This window comes from Rhinolophus hipposideros (assembly GCF_964194185.1).
Source record: "Rhinolophus hipposideros genome assembly, chromosome: 21".
In the NCBI taxonomy this organism is placed as follows: Eukaryota; Metazoa; Chordata; class Mammalia; order Chiroptera; family Rhinolophidae; genus Rhinolophus; species Rhinolophus hipposideros.
The window spans coordinates 18,199,910-18,218,042 of NC_138067.1; the positions used below are offsets into that span (position 1 = coordinate 18,199,910).

General features: G+C 39.5%; 1 protein-coding gene across 2 annotated transcripts in view; it reads left to right on the top strand.

Annotated features, from left to right (window-relative positions):
• Nucleotides 1-18,133, top strand: part of TANGO6 (transport and golgi organization 6 homolog) — a gene marked incomplete at its 5' end in the record, with an annotated part of 142,882 nt that overhangs the window by 52,685 nt on the left and 72,064 nt on the right. For both annotated transcript variants that reach the window (XR_013992125.1, XM_081031006.1), the window contains 2 exons: nucleotides 2,322-2,837; nucleotides 4,990-5,047. Coding sequence is in view for 1 of the 2 variants with exons in the window: in XM_081031006.1 (XP_080887132.1) it covers nucleotides 2,322-2,837; nucleotides 4,990-5,047 (574 nt within the window). The remainder of the gene's footprint in view (nucleotides 1-2,321; nucleotides 2,838-4,989; nucleotides 5,048-18,133) is intronic.

Below are 18,133 nucleotides of genomic sequence, written 5' to 3' on the forward strand. Positions count from 1 at the left end.
TCTTGGAACTTTATCATTTTGCATTTTACATTTAGGTTTATAATTCATTTTGAGTAAATTTTTGTAATTGTGTAAGATCTGTGTCTGAATTCATTTTTTTTGTGTGTATGTGAATGTCCAGTTGTTCCATTTGTTAAAAAGCCTGTTTTTTCTCCATTGTACTGCCTTTGGTCCTTTGTCAAAGATCAGTTGACTATATTTAGTAAGTCTATTTCTGGGATCTCTATTCTGATTCATTGGTCGATTTGTCTTGTTTTTTTTTTTTTTTTTTTAGAAGAAATTGTTGTAGGTAACAGAAATGAAAAAGATACTATATTCTGTAGATATAAGTAATATTCCCATTTCAGATGCTTAAAGACAAAACAAAGGTCCATCATACTACAGAGGCACTGAATGAAGTGTAGCATAGTGATAACACTAGCAAAATTATTCTAAAATATCTTTTCTAGTTCCACATAGATTACTGATAAAAGTGATCATTTTCTTAGATAACATATACCTTTAGACATATATATTCTCCTCTCCCCTTAAAATATAGTAGCATAGGAATGATCGGTTGTTTTACACATGAAGATAAGCTGACACATGTTGCGGAACTAGAAGTTCTACCTTATGTCAATTTTACATTAGTTCCTAATTGTTTAAATAAAGAAATCTGAGGGGAGTGCATTGTGAAATTCTACAGGTACAAACCTGTCGTGTGCCTCAAGTTTTCATTTACTTGGGAGGAACATGGTAGGGAAAATGAACAATAACAGTTCTGTGGACTGAATAGTATAAAATGAGAACACTATATAGGTCCTACGAAAACAGTTATATAGTTGGTTAATTCACTGGTTGGTTAGATAATGAAACGAGTGAATGAGTAAATAATAAATACTCTGCCTTATTCAGAAGGATCTAAGACCCTCAAGGTTTTCAAATTATCAGGGCCTCATGAAGCCTCATATAATACTTTTTCCAGTATTTTCAAACAGAAAAGAATCATCACTGCTTCTTGTCTCTCCACTGACTGCACACACACCTTTCCTTGTAAGGTCTATGGCATTATTACAGCAAAGCTTCTGGAGAGAATAAAACCGTATGTATTTTTCACTCCCACTTTCTGTGAGAAAATTCCTTTTTGCCAATTACTGTTCCATTCCTTTCCAGACCTATGGTGCCCTTGTATGCTGACCAGCCACTTTAGATCATATAGTTAAGAACGGCTTTATTCGTTCAAGTTTGACCATGTAGGGTATTGGGTAAGAGTGTGGACTCTGGAGCCAGACTTGTTGAGTTCACATCTTACCATCTTTCAGTTTTGTGACCTTGGACATGTTATTTCTGTACCCCAGTTTCCCCCTTTAAAATGTAGATAATAATAGTAACTAGATCATAGGGATATGAATATGTATGTATATTTTTTGTTTATTGTATTTACATTCACATAGTACTTTCTATGTGTCAGGCACTAAATACTTTGCTAATATGAAACTCATCTTTTTATGGCAAGAGGTACATAAAAGTAAAAAATACAATAATACAATAAAAAAGATACAAAGGTCAAAATACAATAATCTGGAAAAGAATTTCACGATATGAGTGAGTATTCAAATATGATATAGTAAGAATAGCTTTAGAGACAGTTTAATGGGTAAGTGGGTAAAAAGGATGTAAACAGGCTGTTCATAGAAAAAGAAATGCAGACAGCCAATAAACATGGAAGGAGGCTTAATAGCACTGATAGTCTGGCTAATGCAAGTTAAAACCATAAGATACCATGTTCTGCTTATAAGATTATAAAAATTAAGTGTAGAGAGGGCTGCCGGATGGCTTAGTTGGTTAGAGTGTGAGCTCTCAACAACAAGGTTGACGGTTCAATTCCCACGTGGGATGGTGGGCTGTGCTCCCTGCAATTAAAGATTGAAAATGGTAACTGGACTTGGAGCTGAGCTTCGCCTTCCACAACTAGATTAAAGGACAACAACTTGGAGCTGAAGAAACACACTGTTCCCCAATATTCCCCAATACAATTTATAGAAGAAATTGTCAAATTGTTTTTCTAAAAAGTTAAGAGTAATAATATGCATTACTGATGTATTTTTTAACTTAGAAAAAGTACCTGTACGTGGTGAGTATTCAATAAATGTTTTTTTGTTGTTGGGGGGTGGTAATTATTCAGCAACGCTTACTGAGTGCCAGCCTCATGCTATCTGCTCATTACCAGGAACAAGATTTTCTCTCTGCCCCTTTTACTCGGGATATGTTGCCTTATGCTCAGGTCATATTACCATCTGCTTTGTTAATTTGGGTTTGGCATTTTTTGTTTCATTTTGTAGTTGAAGTCCAGTGACTTTGCCATCCTAAAGCAGTTGCTGCCTCTGTTGGAGAAGGTCTCCAGCACACACCCCGACCCTGTCATCCAAGAACTCGCTATTGACCTCCGCATCACCATCTCTACCCATGGAGCCTTTTCTACGGAGGCTGTCAGCATGGCTGCCCAGAGTACCCTGAACAAAAAGGATCCAGAGGGGAAAAGAGAGGAGCAGCAGCAAACCAGCCACGAGAGAGACACTGATGATTCTCATAGCCTCCTTGAACAACAGCAGAGCCATGAGAAAGCCAACCAGACAGGCCTGAAATCTGATGCTCCATTCATCCCTCCGGACGTCAGCGAGCCCGGCGCTACTACAAACTGGAAACCTGGAAGCATAACAACAGAACAGCTCCAGGAAGTTCTTTTATCCGCTTATGACCCTGAGATTCCAACACGGGCTGCTGCCCTGCGAACTATCTCTTGCTGGGTAGAGCAGAGAGAAGTAAGAGTCCTTGAGGTGCAAGAGAAGCTTCTCAAGGTGAGTAGAATGCACCATAAATACACCTATGCAGGGTACACACATCTACACACCTACTCCAGGAACCTCGACTGTGTTAGCACTGTCCTGGACTCCCTTCAGGGGAATGGTGACTGTCTGAGGAGGCAAGCCTTACACACAGGAGAGACCTAGATAACCCACAGGCTTGATGGAACATGAACAGAATACCAGAATTTTTACAGGCAGGGAATGCTGTGCACAGTCAGGAAAAGGAGAGATGAAATCTGGAGAGAGTAGATCTTTATATGGCCGTAGCAAACTAGTAAAATTTGAGCAGGGGAAAGAAGAGGGGATGGAACAGCATGAGCAAATTCCCAGAGGTGGGAACGCCCTTTCTGGTAAACAGGTCTACCTTCAACACTGTGACCCAGCCGAGACAAGCCACCTGTTCTCTCTGGGCCTTTTAGAGGGGCATTGGGCAGAACTGGGTCTCCTGCCTTCATCTCCCCCCAGGACAGTGAAAAAGCTGATTTTTACATTTATGTGGGAGAAAGCTGTGCTTTACATTTATGTAGATTTATGTGGGAGAATATATGTACTCATTCGGGGATCTTTTCCCTTTTGTGGAAATTGACCCAACCTCAGTATGGGTCAGAGATTAAGAGCAAAGGATCTAGAGACTACTGATCAAATTCCAGATCAGTTTCTGGGACAAGTCACTTAAACTTTCTGAGCCTCAATTTCTACATTTGTAAAGTGAGGATAATAATAATAGGACCTACTTGATGTTGAAACATTTAAAATAAAATTGTCCATGTAAAGCACTAATTATAGTGACACGCACATAATGAGCACCAAATAAAGGTTGGCTGCTATTATTATTATCTCTTCCATATAGTTTAGCCATTAGACTAAGAATTATAATTCTGATTTATTTTCAGTCACTAAAGTATTAGAACCAACAGTATAATAATAACTGCTGTTTATTGAGCCAGGCCCTATACCTTTCAGACATTGTCTGTAGTCCTCACAACAACCACAATATTGGTATTATCCCCATTTTATAGATGAGAAAACTGAGGCATGGAAATGTGCCAAGGATTTGTTGTCATTGAAATGTTGCTAAAAACCTCAAATTACATGTCTCCTGTGAGTAATCATTAAAATTATCCCTTCATACACCTATTTTGGTGGTGAATGTAGTGAACATCTTTGGAATTTAACTTACTAAACCTTCATCTGCTGTACATAATTGGTCATCAAGTCCTGTTAATTCTTTTTCCAAGAAGTCTTTCAAATTTATGTCTTCCTCTTTATTCCCACAGCCACTACCCAGGATTAAGCTTCTTTTACTCCACATATGATCCCCACCCCTTCCAACCTGGCCATCTTCCCAGATGAACTAATCTTAGGCTCTCCCCAACATGCTGCACATGTGGAGACCAGCAGCGTCAAGCTGGTATCAAGAATCTCTGTGCCAGTGCAGGACGCATCACTGCATATGGAACAGACACTCCCGTCTTTCCCTAGACACCAAGCAGGAAGAACATGGGCACATGGCTCTCATGTGAAGGCCTAAACGTAACATGTCACTGTCATATCTTCTAGATAAGTGGTACCCACAGCAGTTGACAGGCCCGGGTGGGTTCCTAAATTGTGAGATGTGTTGAGATTAATTTGTTGCTAATGTCAATTTAAGTGCTGAAATTTGCAAGATTTTCAAAAATAAATTAGATTTAAAGTTACCCAAATAATAACAGCTTTGTCTCTTACCTGCATTTCCATATACTTTCTGAGTGCCAGAGAAAAGGATCAAATTACAGTGATGTGCCATCAGTTGGACATAACCCCAACCTGGCCTCGTGTGTCATGGCCTATCGTCAGTGTGTCATGTCATAAGTGAGAATGGTGTTCACTGTGGGCCGTAATGGGGAAAATGTTGGGGATTTTGGTTTCCATGCCTACTACTGGTGTATACTTGACTACTTCAGGAAACATCTCCTCTTAATCACTATCCTTTTTAAAAAACTATTATAAAATTGGGACTTCAAAATGTTTTCCCCACAAGACGTTAAGGTCTGACCAATGTCTAGCTAAGACAAATAAGAAGGAAAGCATTTATTCTTTTGAGGCTGTATAGGGGTCTTAATCTTGCTGTGAGTCAAATCACTGCTGTATTTTGTGATTCCAGATATTTTTGGAGAATTTGGAGCATGAAGACACCTTTGTATATCTGTCTGCTATTCAGGGTAAGTCAGTCCTGGTGAAAGGACTTAGTGTCTGTGGGCCAAAGAGTGTATCATGTAGGTTTGCACAAAATCTCTAAAGTTCTACAGCCATACACTGCTCATCCCTCTGTCCATCTTCCTGCCTCCTATCTAGGACTTGATTTAAGTCATAATATATTCCTGGAGGATTCACAAAGTTCCTTATAGAGTTTCAGTGTCTCATAATGATGAGGAAATCTTTATGTTTACTTATCACTCTATAGATTAATTCTCATTTCCTGTAATTCAAGGAGGTAAAGAATGGCATACATGTGAGCTGTTATCACATGAACCTTTTATGTATTTGATCACAGTCAATATGCAGCTTTGCTCTCTCTTTAAAAGACTCTCAGGGTGTTTAGTATTTCTTCATCAAAACATAACACACTGGTAAAGTTTGAGCAGAGGAAAGAAGAGGGGATGGAACAGCATGAGCAAATTCCCAGAGATGGGAACGTCCTTTCTGGTAAACAGGTCTACCTTCAACACTGTGACCCAGCTGAGATAAGCCACCTGTTTTCTCTGGGCCTTTTAGAGGGGCATTGGGCAGAACTGGGTCTCCTCCCTTCATCTCCCCTCAGGACAGTGAGAAAGCTGATGTTTACATTTTTGTGGGAGAAAGCTGTGCTTTACATTTATGTAGATTTATGTGGGAGAATATATGTGCTTACTTAGGGGTCTTTTCCCTTTTGTGGAGATCATTTCTCCTTTGTGATTCTTTGTTGTTCACATCTCTGTTAATTTTCGGATTCCAAATCTAGAAAAGGACCTCATGAAAAGAACGGGGTCAGGGGAAAATTAGGCACCCAGAAGGGTGAGAAGCAGACATGGCGAGAAGGTCAAAATTAACTCACAGTGTCTCTTGGCTCCCTGAGCAGAGCAGAGTCATTAAGAGCCAGGGCTCTGGAGATGAAGTGCCTGGACGCACCGCCCATTCCCTGGTTCTCAGTTGTGTGAACTTTGGCAAATTATTTAACTCCCTCTGGGCTTCAATTTCTTATCTGGAAAAAGGGGGCTACACAGGAATGCAGGATTGTACATTGCATTGGAAAACAGTCCGGCAGTTCCTTGTAAAGATACACATTGATACCACTTGAGCAGTTACACTCCTAGTTATATACACAAGAGAAATGAAAACTATGTCCACACAAAAACTGGTAAATGAGTGTTCATAATAGTTAAAAGGTGGAAACAACACAAATGTCCCATCAGCTGAAGAATGGATAAACAAAATGTGGTATATGCATACAAAGGAATGTTATTTGGCCATAAAAAAATAATGAATTAATGAAACATGCTACAGCATGGATGAACCTTGAAAACATTATATTAACTGAATGAAGCCAGTCACACACAAAACCTCATATTGTATGGTTCCTTTATGTGAAATGTCCAGAACAGGCAAATTTATAGACAGAAAGTAAATTAGTAGTTGCCTAGGGCCGGGGGAAGGAAGAAAGAATTGGGAGGCGATAGCTAAAGGGCGTGGGGTTTCTTCTTGGGGTGATGAAAACATTCTAAAATTGATTGTGGTGATGGTTGCACAACTCTGTGAGTATGCTAGGAACCATTGAATTGTACACTTTAAATCAGTGAATTTTATGGTTTAGTAGTTCCCCCTTATCTGCGAGGGATAAGTTCTAAGACCTTCAGTGGAGCGTGAAACCTTGGATGGTACTGAACCCTAATCAACTTCCTCGACTCTGCCGGAAATGTGACTGCAGCTCCTTCATCAGCAGATGCAGCCTCTTCAGTAATTTTTATGTTTTCAGTCCAAACCTATTACGGAGTCTGTGTAACTATCCCTCACTTGCAATAAGTGGCTTGGTGTCTCTCATTTCAGGGGACCCCTTGCTGAAGTGTTCGTACAAGCTCAGTGCTTCCTGACACAACACACTGCTGTCAGTCAGAACACATTTTCTGGTCATGCCTTCCACCCACAAATGTAATGCCTTTTCCATCTGGACTAAGTACTTATGTACTGTGGCCATAAGTTTTGCAGTTTGAGGTATGATGGCAAAACTAGCACTAATTTCTTTTTCCTTCCTCACAATTTCATAGATAGAAGATTCGTTGTTACTATCGATCTTAGCAACCTCAGCATATGATTTTTTTCTTATTAAGTTGAAAACTTTCACCTTTTCACTTGAGGTACTTTACAGTTCTCTTTGACATATGCAAATTGCCAGCATCACTACTCTTGCGTGTTGGGACCATTATGAAATCAAATGAGGGTTATCTGAACACAAGCACTGTGATGCTGTGACAGTCGAGCTGATAGGTCTGATAACCAAGATGGCCACTAAGTGACTACTGGACAGGTAGCGTATACAGTGTAGGATATACTGGACAAAGGGATGATTCATGTCTCGGGGGGGTGGGGGGAGGTGGCACGAGATTTCATCAGGTTATGCAGAATGGTGCATAATTTAAAACTTATGAATTGTTTATTTCTGGAATTTTCCATTTAATATTTTTGGACTATGGTTGATCATAGTAACTGAAACCACGGAAAGCAAAAACGCAGATAAGGGGGGTACTACTATACTTCTACTGTTGGATTGCTAGGTAATAATGTGATCTGCGTAACTTCTCAGATTTCAAGCTTGAGTAGGCTGATTTTATTCATTAGTTATTGCTATTAGGTTGGTGCAAAAGTAATTGTGATTTTTGCAATTGATTTTAACCTTTTAAACTTAAATTACTTTTGCACCAACCTAATATATAATCTACCCCAACACTGAGTAGCTTAAAACACCAAGCATTTATTATTTCTCACACATCTGTAGACCAGTGGGGTTCAGCTGACCTAGACTGGGCTTGGCAGGGCAGCTCAACTCCTCCCTGTGGATCTGCCGGTCAACTGCGGTGACTGTTGGTCAGGTAACTGATCACCCCTGGACCCATGGCCTCTCGGGGCCCGTTCCTGTAGTGATGGAAGAAGTGTGAGAGAGCAAGGCCTCTTCAGACCTAAGCCTGGACCTGTAACCCCATCACTTCTGCCTTGTTCTATTAGCTAAAGCAAGTCATGTGGCCCAATCCAAAAGTCAAGGGGTGGAGAAATATACTCTGTCCCTTTAGTGGGATAAATTGCCAAGTTATAGAGCAAAGCGCATGGATGCAGGGAGGGGTGAAGAATTGAAGCCAGTAATACAGCCCTTCACACTGATGTGTTCTGTTTATCTGAAAAAGACAAGGTTCTCTGTTACCACAAAGGCATGTATAGGCCCTTACTGGCTACTTATTTCTTGGTATAATTGGCTTTATATAGGCCTAGTAGTTAAAGCTTAAGAAGGAGTGCAGAGGGGAACAAATACAGTCATGAAGGCCTGAGCCTTGGAGTTCATTCTTTATTCAGCAAACATTTATTGTGCATCTACTATACTCATATATAAAGCACTTTAACAGTGAGTTATTGTGACTAGGTTAAAAATGAAAAAGCAAATTCTTCAAAGGAGACAAAATGATCACCCGAAGAGGTAAGAAAGAGGACAATTAGGTGAGAGCAGAAGCCAGAAGAATAGGTTTCAAAAAAGAAAGTAATTACCTGCAACTGAGAGGCCGAAGAGTCCAGGAATTGAGAGAAGCTTGGGGGCTCGATAGGGTTCATGAAGCCACTTGACAATAATGGTACTTATGGGAATCAAATAAATCAGTGAAGCGAGACTCTCAAATGCCTGTAATTAGTAAGTTTCAGAACACAAGTCATTCTGTACTTTTCCCAAGAAACTGCAATGTCAAGGAATCGTTTCTCACTTAGAACTGGGTTTTCGGGAAGCCATGGTGTGTCATTCTAATGTGGCAACATTGCTGTCTGGAATAAGCTGCTTAGCCGATTAACCCATGGAGCTCATTAGCCCCTAGGGTATGCTGTAAAAATCACAACTGTTGGTTTTGTGTTTGTTTTTAGTAATTTTAATTGGTGTGCTAATCAGTTAGTAGCTAATTTGGTGATGAAGAACATGGGAGGTAGAGGTGTAATTTCTGTTCTCAGCTCTCCTCAGTGGGCAAGTTTGAATTAATTGATGTTTTTGGTGTTTGTAACGTGCACTTAAAGGCCAAGGCCTTAGGTGAATTTCCCATTAGGAAAGGAAAGAACTGAATTTTCCCACCTGCATTGCCAGTGTCCTTTGCCCAGGCCTAACGCCCTCCGGGAGCCAAGCATCCTGGATTTGCAGTCAGACAAGATCAGCCACTTGTAAATGTCCTACAATACCAGGGCGCTGGGCTGTGGTTTGCATGGCATTAGTATGGGGAGTGTGTGTGTTTAAAGTTTCTCTTTTCTAGACTGCCTAAATGGCTCCATGTGAAAGTTACAGTGTGCCTTTTGCTTAATTTACTGATAGTTTAGATTCCTTTTGTGATTTCTTATCAACTTTGCAGTCTAGGCACAGATCAGAGGGAAATTAAGCTCATTCATTCAACAAATATTTACTGATATCTGATGTAGGAATTTCTTATGTATTATCTGTCCATCACAACAATCTGAGAACTAAATTCCCTGGGAATTAAATTTTAATTTTATGGAAGACTGTCTGCGTCTCCTTTTAGTCCTAATGAGAAAGTGATGGTTGATTTAGTTCTCAGCTGCCTCCAGGTACTCAGTAGCAGCTTTTCAGACAGAATTATATACCAAGTTGCTGTGCTCCAGTTACAATCCAGAGTTTATAAATGGAAGACTTAATCTTAGCTGATGGCCATTAAGTGTCCCCCCTTTTTAGACTCCTTACATATTCTTTTTTCATTGTTTTATCATTATTATTATACAAGTTAATACATTCTCATTATTTTAAAAAAAGTTTAAATAACAAGGAGGTATATAAGATAAAAAGTAGAAGTCCTTCTCTTTTCCAAAATTGGAGTTAAAATATGTCCTTGAGAGTCCCATAATTTATATTCAATGTTTTGGGCATTTTTCACATTTCAATGTTGAAATACCGTGTTTTCCCAAAAATAAGACCTAGCGGGACAATCAGCTCTAATGCGTCTTTTGGAACAAAAATTAATTTAAGATCCTATATTCTATTCTAGTCTATTCTATTATTTATATTATATTATACCAGGTCTTATATTATAGTAAAATAAGACCGGGTCTTATATTAATTTTTGCTCCAAAAGACGCATTAGAGCTGATTGTCCAGCTAGGTCTTATTTTTGGGGAAACACGGTAGATGTTCAGTAATGAACATGATAAATAAGTAAGTGATATTCTTCAAATAAGATACTGTAGCCAGGTTATTTATCACACTGGGGATCTACTCATATGTCCTCTCAGTCACTTTCAATTATTTAAAGGATATTTTGAAAGCAGCACCAGAGACGGATGTATTTCAGGGATCCAAGTGATCCCCATCAGTGTCAAAAGGATCTTTGGATAAAACTATCAGGTTCATTGAAAAAGAAAAAGGGGGGCCAGCCCTGTGGCTCAGGCATTTAGAGCTCCGTGCTCCTAACTACGAAGGCTGCCGGTTCGATTCCCACATGAGCCCGTGGGCTCTCAGCCACAAGGTTGCTAGTTCAATTCCTCGAGTCCCGCAAGGGATGGTGGGGTCTGCCCTCTGCAACTAAGATTGAACACGGCACCTTGAGCTGAGCTGCCACTGAGCTCCCGGATGGCTCAGTTGGTTGGAGCGCGGCTCTCAACCACAAGGTTGCTGGTTGGTCTCCCGCAAGGGATGGTGGGCTCCGCCCCCTGCAACTAGCAATGGCAACTGGACCTGGAGCTGAGCTGCGCCCTCCACAACTAAGATTGAAAGGACAACAACTTGACTTGGAAAAAAACTCCTAACTTGGAGAAAAACTCCTGGAAGTATACACTGTTCCACAATAAAGTCCTGTTCCCCTTCCCCAATAAAAATCTTAAAAAAAAAAAAAAAGAAAAGAAAAGAAAAAGAAAAAGGAAAGAAAGAAAGGGGAAATAAAAGAGAAGAAGAAAAAAAAAGCAACCCTAGGCTCTGAGCCAAGCATGGGAGGTGAAAGTAAGCCAGTGTGTGTAGTGAAGAGAATCTAGACATCTTGACATGCCCAAACAAACCACACTAACTCTTCCACTCTCTTCCTTTCAGAGAAAACTTTTCATTTCTGGCAAACGAGTGAAAGGGAAGGAAGGCAAAGGGCCCGGAAGGGGGGAAGGTAGACACAAGGTGAAATTGTTTTTACCAAGATTCAAACTGAGCAGGGTTACAAATCTTAACTTGTCAGAGACTGAACTCCCTATCTCATTCTCAGATTTCTACCTCAAATAAAGTAAGTTGGGAAACCATTAACTGAAAATAATTCTATCCCTTGAAGGGTCATCTAATTGGATCTGGCATTGAAATTTGGAATGCAGCCCTGTGAAGTTTATCATCTCCATTTATGTCCTTGAAATGGGAAGATTTCTTTTATGTCCTGACCTGGTTTCTGTACCACCTAATTAACAAATGAACATTTAGCAAATGTCCCTCATATATGCTATCTCTGTTAATTCCTTTTTTTTTTTTTTAAGATTTTATTGGGGAAGGGGAACAGGACTTTATTGGGGAACAGTATGTACTTCCGGGACTTTTTTCCAAGTCAAGCTGTTGTCCTTTCAATCTTAGTTGTGCAGGGCGCAACTCAGCTCTAGGTCCAGTTGCTGTTGCTAGTTGCAGGGGGCGCAGCTCACCATCCCTTGTGGGACTCGAGGAGTTGAACTGGCAACCTTGTGGTTGAGAGGAGGCGCTCCAACCAACTGAGCCATCGGGAGGCAGCTCAGCCCAAGGTGCTCTGTTCAATCTCAGTTACAGGGGGGTGGAGCCCACCATCCCTTGTGGGACTCGAGGAATTGAACCGGCAACCTTGTGGTTGAGAGCCCGCTGGCCCATGTGGGAATAGAACCGGCAGCCTTGGGAGTTAGAAGCATGGAGCTCTAACCTCCTGAGCCACTGGGCCGGCCCCCTATCTCTGTTAATTTTTGAAGTGGTTCTGGGAAATAGACATTATCCCCATTTTTTAAACTTCTTGTTGGAGATACAATTTACATAGCTAAAATTCACCGATTTAAAATGTGCAATTCAGTGGTTCTTAGTATACTTCAAGAGTTGTGCGACTATCACCACTCTCTAATTTTAGAACTTTTTCATCATCTCAGAAAGAAACCCCATACCCATTATCAGTCACTTTGCATTCCGCACTCCCTCTAGCCCCTGGCAACCACTAATCTACTTTTTGTTTCCATGAGTTTGCCTATTCTGGACATTTCATATAAATAGAAGCATATAATGTGTGATCTTTTGTGTCTGGCTCCTTTGACTTAACAATGTTTTTGAGATGCATTCATGTAGCATGGATTGGTACTTCAGTACTTTTTAAGGCTGGATAATTTTCCATTATATTGATTAACTATATTTTGTTATCCATTCATCAGTTGATGTTCATGTGGGTCATTTTTCACTTTTGGCTATTATGAATAATACTGTTATGAATGTTTATGTGCCAGTTTTTGTGTGGACATATGTCTTCATTTCTCCTGCGTAGGCACCTATGATTGGAATTGCTGGGTCATTGCTGCACCATTTTCCTTTGCCATCAGCAATGTATGAGGGTTCCACTTTCTCTGCATCCTCACCAATACTTGTTATTGTCTGCGTTTTTGATTCCCACCTCAGTGGGTGGGAAATGGTATCTCATTGTGATTTTGATTTGAAGTTCTCTAATGATTGATAATGTTGAACATCTTTCCATGCGCTTATTGTCCATTTGTATATCTTCTTTGGAGAAATGTCTTTTTAGATTCTTTGCCTATTTTTAAATTGGGTTATTTGTCTTTTTATTATTGACTTGTAAGAGTTCTTTCTTTATTTTGGAAACAGGTTGTGTATCAAGTATATGAGTTGCATATATTTTCTGCCATTCTGTGGGTTGTCTTTTCTCTTATTAATGGTGTCATTTGAAGCACACAACTTTTTGGTTTTGATGAAGTCCAACTTATCAATATTTCCTTTTATTGCTTGCACTTTTGGTGTCATTTCTGAGAAATTATTACCTTCATTATCCTCAAGATAATGAAAATTTACTTCTGTGTTTTAAGAGTTGTATAATTTTAGTGCTTACATGTAAGTCTGTGATCCATTCTGAGTTCCGTTTTGGGTGATATGAGATATTCTCATTTTATAGCTAAAGATTCTGAGACTTGGATAAGTTCATCCCTTTTCCATGATTATGTAGCAGGTAATTTGAACCATGTTCGTGGCCTCCAAATTTTGTTTTTTCCTTCCCAATACCCTATAGTACTTAACTAGAGCTTTCCAAATAATGATAGAAATTGGCCTTATTGTGCTTTTTAAAATAAGAAACAGATATGATTATGATTATTAATATTAAAATTGAATAATGCTTGATCATCTAGAAAGCTTTGATTCTATCAATGATCCTGAAATATAATAAACACAGATATTATAATACTTTTATAAATGAAGAATTGACTCGCCTATAGTCACAAAAGCTGGGAGAGTGGTGGAGCTGGCGCCAGACCCATTTCTCAGGGATTCTCTGTCCACTGTACCTTATCTTACTACAGCCCAGGGGTATATATGATGCCTCCTCTCCTCCTCCAAGTCAGAGATTGCATTTCAAAGCCCAGAACACTTGAGTTTTAAATTAGCTTAATTTTGAGAATATCTCTGGTGTTTTTCTGGATGAAGCAGTGAGATTGGTACATTCAGATTGACATCAGAATATTTAGCAGTTTAATATTTTTACTTGTAGGTAAAAGATGAACTGGCTATTTCATGTTTAGCTATTCTCACTTTCCAAGATTGCCCTGGGTAATTATCATATAAGAGAAATGTCAGTAAGTACAATAGAAGTTACCATTTATTGAGTGCCTCTTATGTGTCATTCACAGCAACCCTGCAAGTTAGGAATTCTTATCCCTATTTCACAGATGAGGGAATTTAGGCTCAATGAGTTTAAGAGACTGGCTCAAAGTGACACAGATACTAAATGTCAACATCAGGATTTGAGTCTTAAATCTCCCTGACTCTGAAGACTATGTTCTTGCCACAGGGCAGAGTAACCCTAGTGCCACATTGTTCCTATTCCCAAGGTACTAGTGCTGAGTTTTCAGATGGCCTTTGGTACAGGAGAAGCAGCCTGCTGATGGGAAATAGGAAATAGTTTCACTACAAATCAGCTCTCTCGTTAACAATAATGTGCTGACCTCATGTTTGCTTGATTTTTTTGTGTGTGGTTTTGCTCATTTGGCAATGTGTTACATTATTATTTTTGAAGCAATCTGTGTGTGTATCTTTGCAACTCATCTTCCATTAGTGGAACCTGAGAGTGTATTACCTCACACTGCCTGTCCTGCTTTCCACTGAAGGTGGTCACTGTTTCAGCACTGAGGGCATCAGCATGTTGAGCATCGGGAAAGAGGCTTCAGAAATCAATCCTGGGATGTAAGCAGTTGACTGAGGTTGTGGTTACATGAACACTCTGTATAGACCTTCTGATATTTGCTGCCTTTCTGATACCAATTAATGACAGTTTAAAATAACTTATTTTAAAATAATACAATTTATGAGGCCACAGAGGGATCGGAACCCACATACACTGCTGGTGGAAATGTGAAATGAGGAAGCTGCTCTGGAAAACAGTCTGGCAGTTCTCAAAAGGTTAAACATAGTTACCACATGACCTACCAGTTCCACTCCTAGATATGTACCCAAGAGAAATTAAAACCTATGTTCACATAAAAGCTTATTGATGTATGAATGTTCATAGCAGCATTATTCATAATAGCCAAAAAGTAGAAACAACCTAAATGTGTATCACTCAATGATTGGATACATAAAATGTGGTGTATCTGTACAATGGAATGTTATTTGGCAATAAAGAGGAATAAAGTACTGATTCATGCTACATGGATGAACCTTGAAAACATGGTAAGTGAAAAGGCCCGAGAGAAAAGGCCACATATTGTATGATTCCATTCATATGAAATGTCCAGAATAGATAAAATCCATAGAGACAGAAAGTAGATTAGTGGAAAAAAAAAAAAAGAAAGAAAAAAAAGAAAGTAGATTAGTGGTTGCCAGAGGATGGGAGGAGAGGAGGATGGAAAGTGACTGATAATGGATATGAGATTTCTTTTGTGGAGTGATGAAAATGTTTTGGAACTGGATGGTGATCATTGCTCAACCTTATAAATATACTAAAAGTCACTGACTGATACACTTTTAAAATAAACTTAAAAAATTCTGAGCAGTAGTTTTTCATGGAGCTCTTAGGACTCTGAAGGATGAATGGGCAGGATTTAGACATGTGCAGATGGAGTGAGGGGATGAAGGCGGAAAGAAAAGCAAAGATAGGAAGATATTCAAGAGCGGCAGGTATAAAGGAAGGTAAGCACTTCAAGTTGTTAGTGGAGCAGAGTGGGCATGAACAGGGAGAGTGGGCCTGGGCTAGAGTGCAGAAGCTGTTGGAATGCCGAGACATCTGAGCTTCTCTGGGGGGCAGTGCTTGTTGTTACCAGCCCACCAGTCATGTCTTGGTGATGGGCTCTCTGGATTTGAAAGTATCATGCTTGTGGATAGTTAGTACTTATATTTCCTTTGTTCTTATTTTCACTCGTGATTTATTGAGCAGCAACCACATGTCAGATGTAACTTACATTACATCATTTACTCCTCACTGCAACTCTATGATAGTCAGTAGCTTTATCTCCCCATTTTTCAGACAAAGAAACCAAAGCTCATAGGTTACAAGTAAAGGGCCAACCAGTGAGCAACAGAGTCTGGAGTCAACTCCACAGCCAAGGCTCTTATCCCTCTCTGTACTTCCCTCCTCTTTTCATTCCATCTTCTCACCTCTCTCAAATCATCATGGCCTCTGCTCTTACAGACAGTAAAATTAAGCCATGGATCCTGACATTTTGAGCTAAGCAATTAAATACTTCTTAATTTCTTGGTTTCCAGGGCTCATTTCAAATCCTTTACCTCCTATTCCTGTAAGCCAGCTATCACAAAAGCAGGATTCACTACCAAGAGGGCAATTGTGAAATACCTTGGGTTAGTGTCAGTTGCTTAAATGTCTACAAGCTGTTAAGAAGATGTTAAGTACCTTCCCTGGAGAGCAGCTATTTAAATTTTGCCCTGGAGTCACCCTTTCTTTAGTAAAATTGGAATTTGGAGGCAAGTTAAGGAGGATAAAATAGTAAGAGAGCTCAAAGTAAAATAGCAATTTCCTCTTTAGACTTATCTTTAAGTATATTCCTTTACTCTAAGGAATCAATTCATTTTGATGAACTGGAACTACTTTGAGATAACAGCTAGAGCAGCCCCTGCTCTTGGCTTTCCCTCCCAAATTAAAGAGCAAGCAGCCTACATTATCCTTCATTTCAAATACAAATTAAAATTCCTAATCTCACCAGATATGATTAAGATGATCTTTGAAGCTGTTCACATACTTAATAAACCCAATTATATTTTTTATTAACCCTGACATAGTTCCTTTTGTTGCTGAATCATAAGTTTAACATTTTTAACTGACTGAAGCATCAATTTCCCCCTCTTTGGTCACTTCAAGATCTAGGGCAGAGGTGGAAGAGTGCACTTAAACGGTACAGTTTTGGAAATTCATTTTGAGATTCTTATATATTAGATTTTAAATTTGGTTTTATTTCCTGACCTGTGGTATCTCTGCTGTCCCTGAGGAGGCTGGAAGGTTGGAAATGAACTGAGCCTCATGGAATGGATTACCGACGTGGAGCTACCAAAGACCTGGTCAGATCACCTTCCAGGGCATGACTGCTGAAGTTTTCTTTCTTAGGAGAAGGCTGTTTTAGAAGCACTTTAGCCCTTATGTCCAACTTTGTTTTCCTTTATTGGTGACCCGACTTTAGATAGGGACCGAAAGAATTGTAAAATATCTTTGACCATAGTTTTTTTTTTCCTTGATGGTTACAAATGTTTGTTCATTCATTCAACAAATATTTATTGAGTACTTACTATGTGGGAGGGCACATTGCTGAGAAAAAACTGTCATGCACTGCCTTCATAGGTTTATAGGTGGCGTCCAGGAGGACATGATGCGGGGTAACTATTAATCAAGTAATCACACAATATAATGTGAAATGTGGCTTTGACAGGTGCTGTGAAGAAAAGGTATCCTGTGATAAGAGAGCCTGTCTTAGGGTCATTTTACCTGACAGAGTGGGGAAGGAGGAAGGGACGTAGAGGCTGAGACCTGGTGGGTGATTAGGAATTCTTCTAGTAAAGAAGGGAAGAGTGTTCCAGACTGAGGGAGCAGCAAAGTAGCAGTGCTGTGGTGGGAAGGAGCCTGGAGACCGGAAGGACTACTGAATGCCTGTGTCCTTTTGGGACCGTGGGAATCAGTAAAAAAGGGGTGACCTCCAAGTACCAGGCAACGCTTTTCTCTTTCACTGAGCCTTCTCTAAACGTTTCATATGAAAACAAAGTTCTGCTTTAAAAAAAAAAAAAAGAATATGAAAGCTCATTGTCTTAGGTCATCTACCTGACCTAGCAAGGGAGTTTTATGGCACATGTCATATGTGATGTGTCGTGCCACACAACACTTGTCACCTTTTCCTTACCACCGTCAGAGAATGCTGTCTCTCTTTAAGCCTGTTTTCATGAAATGTAGTGTTTGGCTATCTCTATAAATCTCTGAACTCAGTTGTCCAACACATAGCCCTTAGCCATTACAAAAAAAGCATTCTAATTGCACATGAGAAAGGTAAAAACCATATGGCCTGTGGTTTTAGAATAAATTTTTTTTTAGCTGTGGAATTCGTTTATATAATATGAAAGCATTGAAAACTTAAGTGATCTTTATTATTTGTGCCTTTTTTTCTATATTTTCTGCAATTTCTAGTATAAACATTTATTGCTTTTATAATCAGAAGATAATATTTTATTAAATTATGTGGCTGTTTAGAAAAACAATCATTTCATGATAACAAGTTTCAGGGACTAGCCCAGATTGAAACAGATGGCTTCCTCGTTATAGTACCCCCACGTTGACCTTTTTACAACTAGCAATTACCAAATCACAGAGTGACCATGGTTTTTTCGCCATTAATTTATA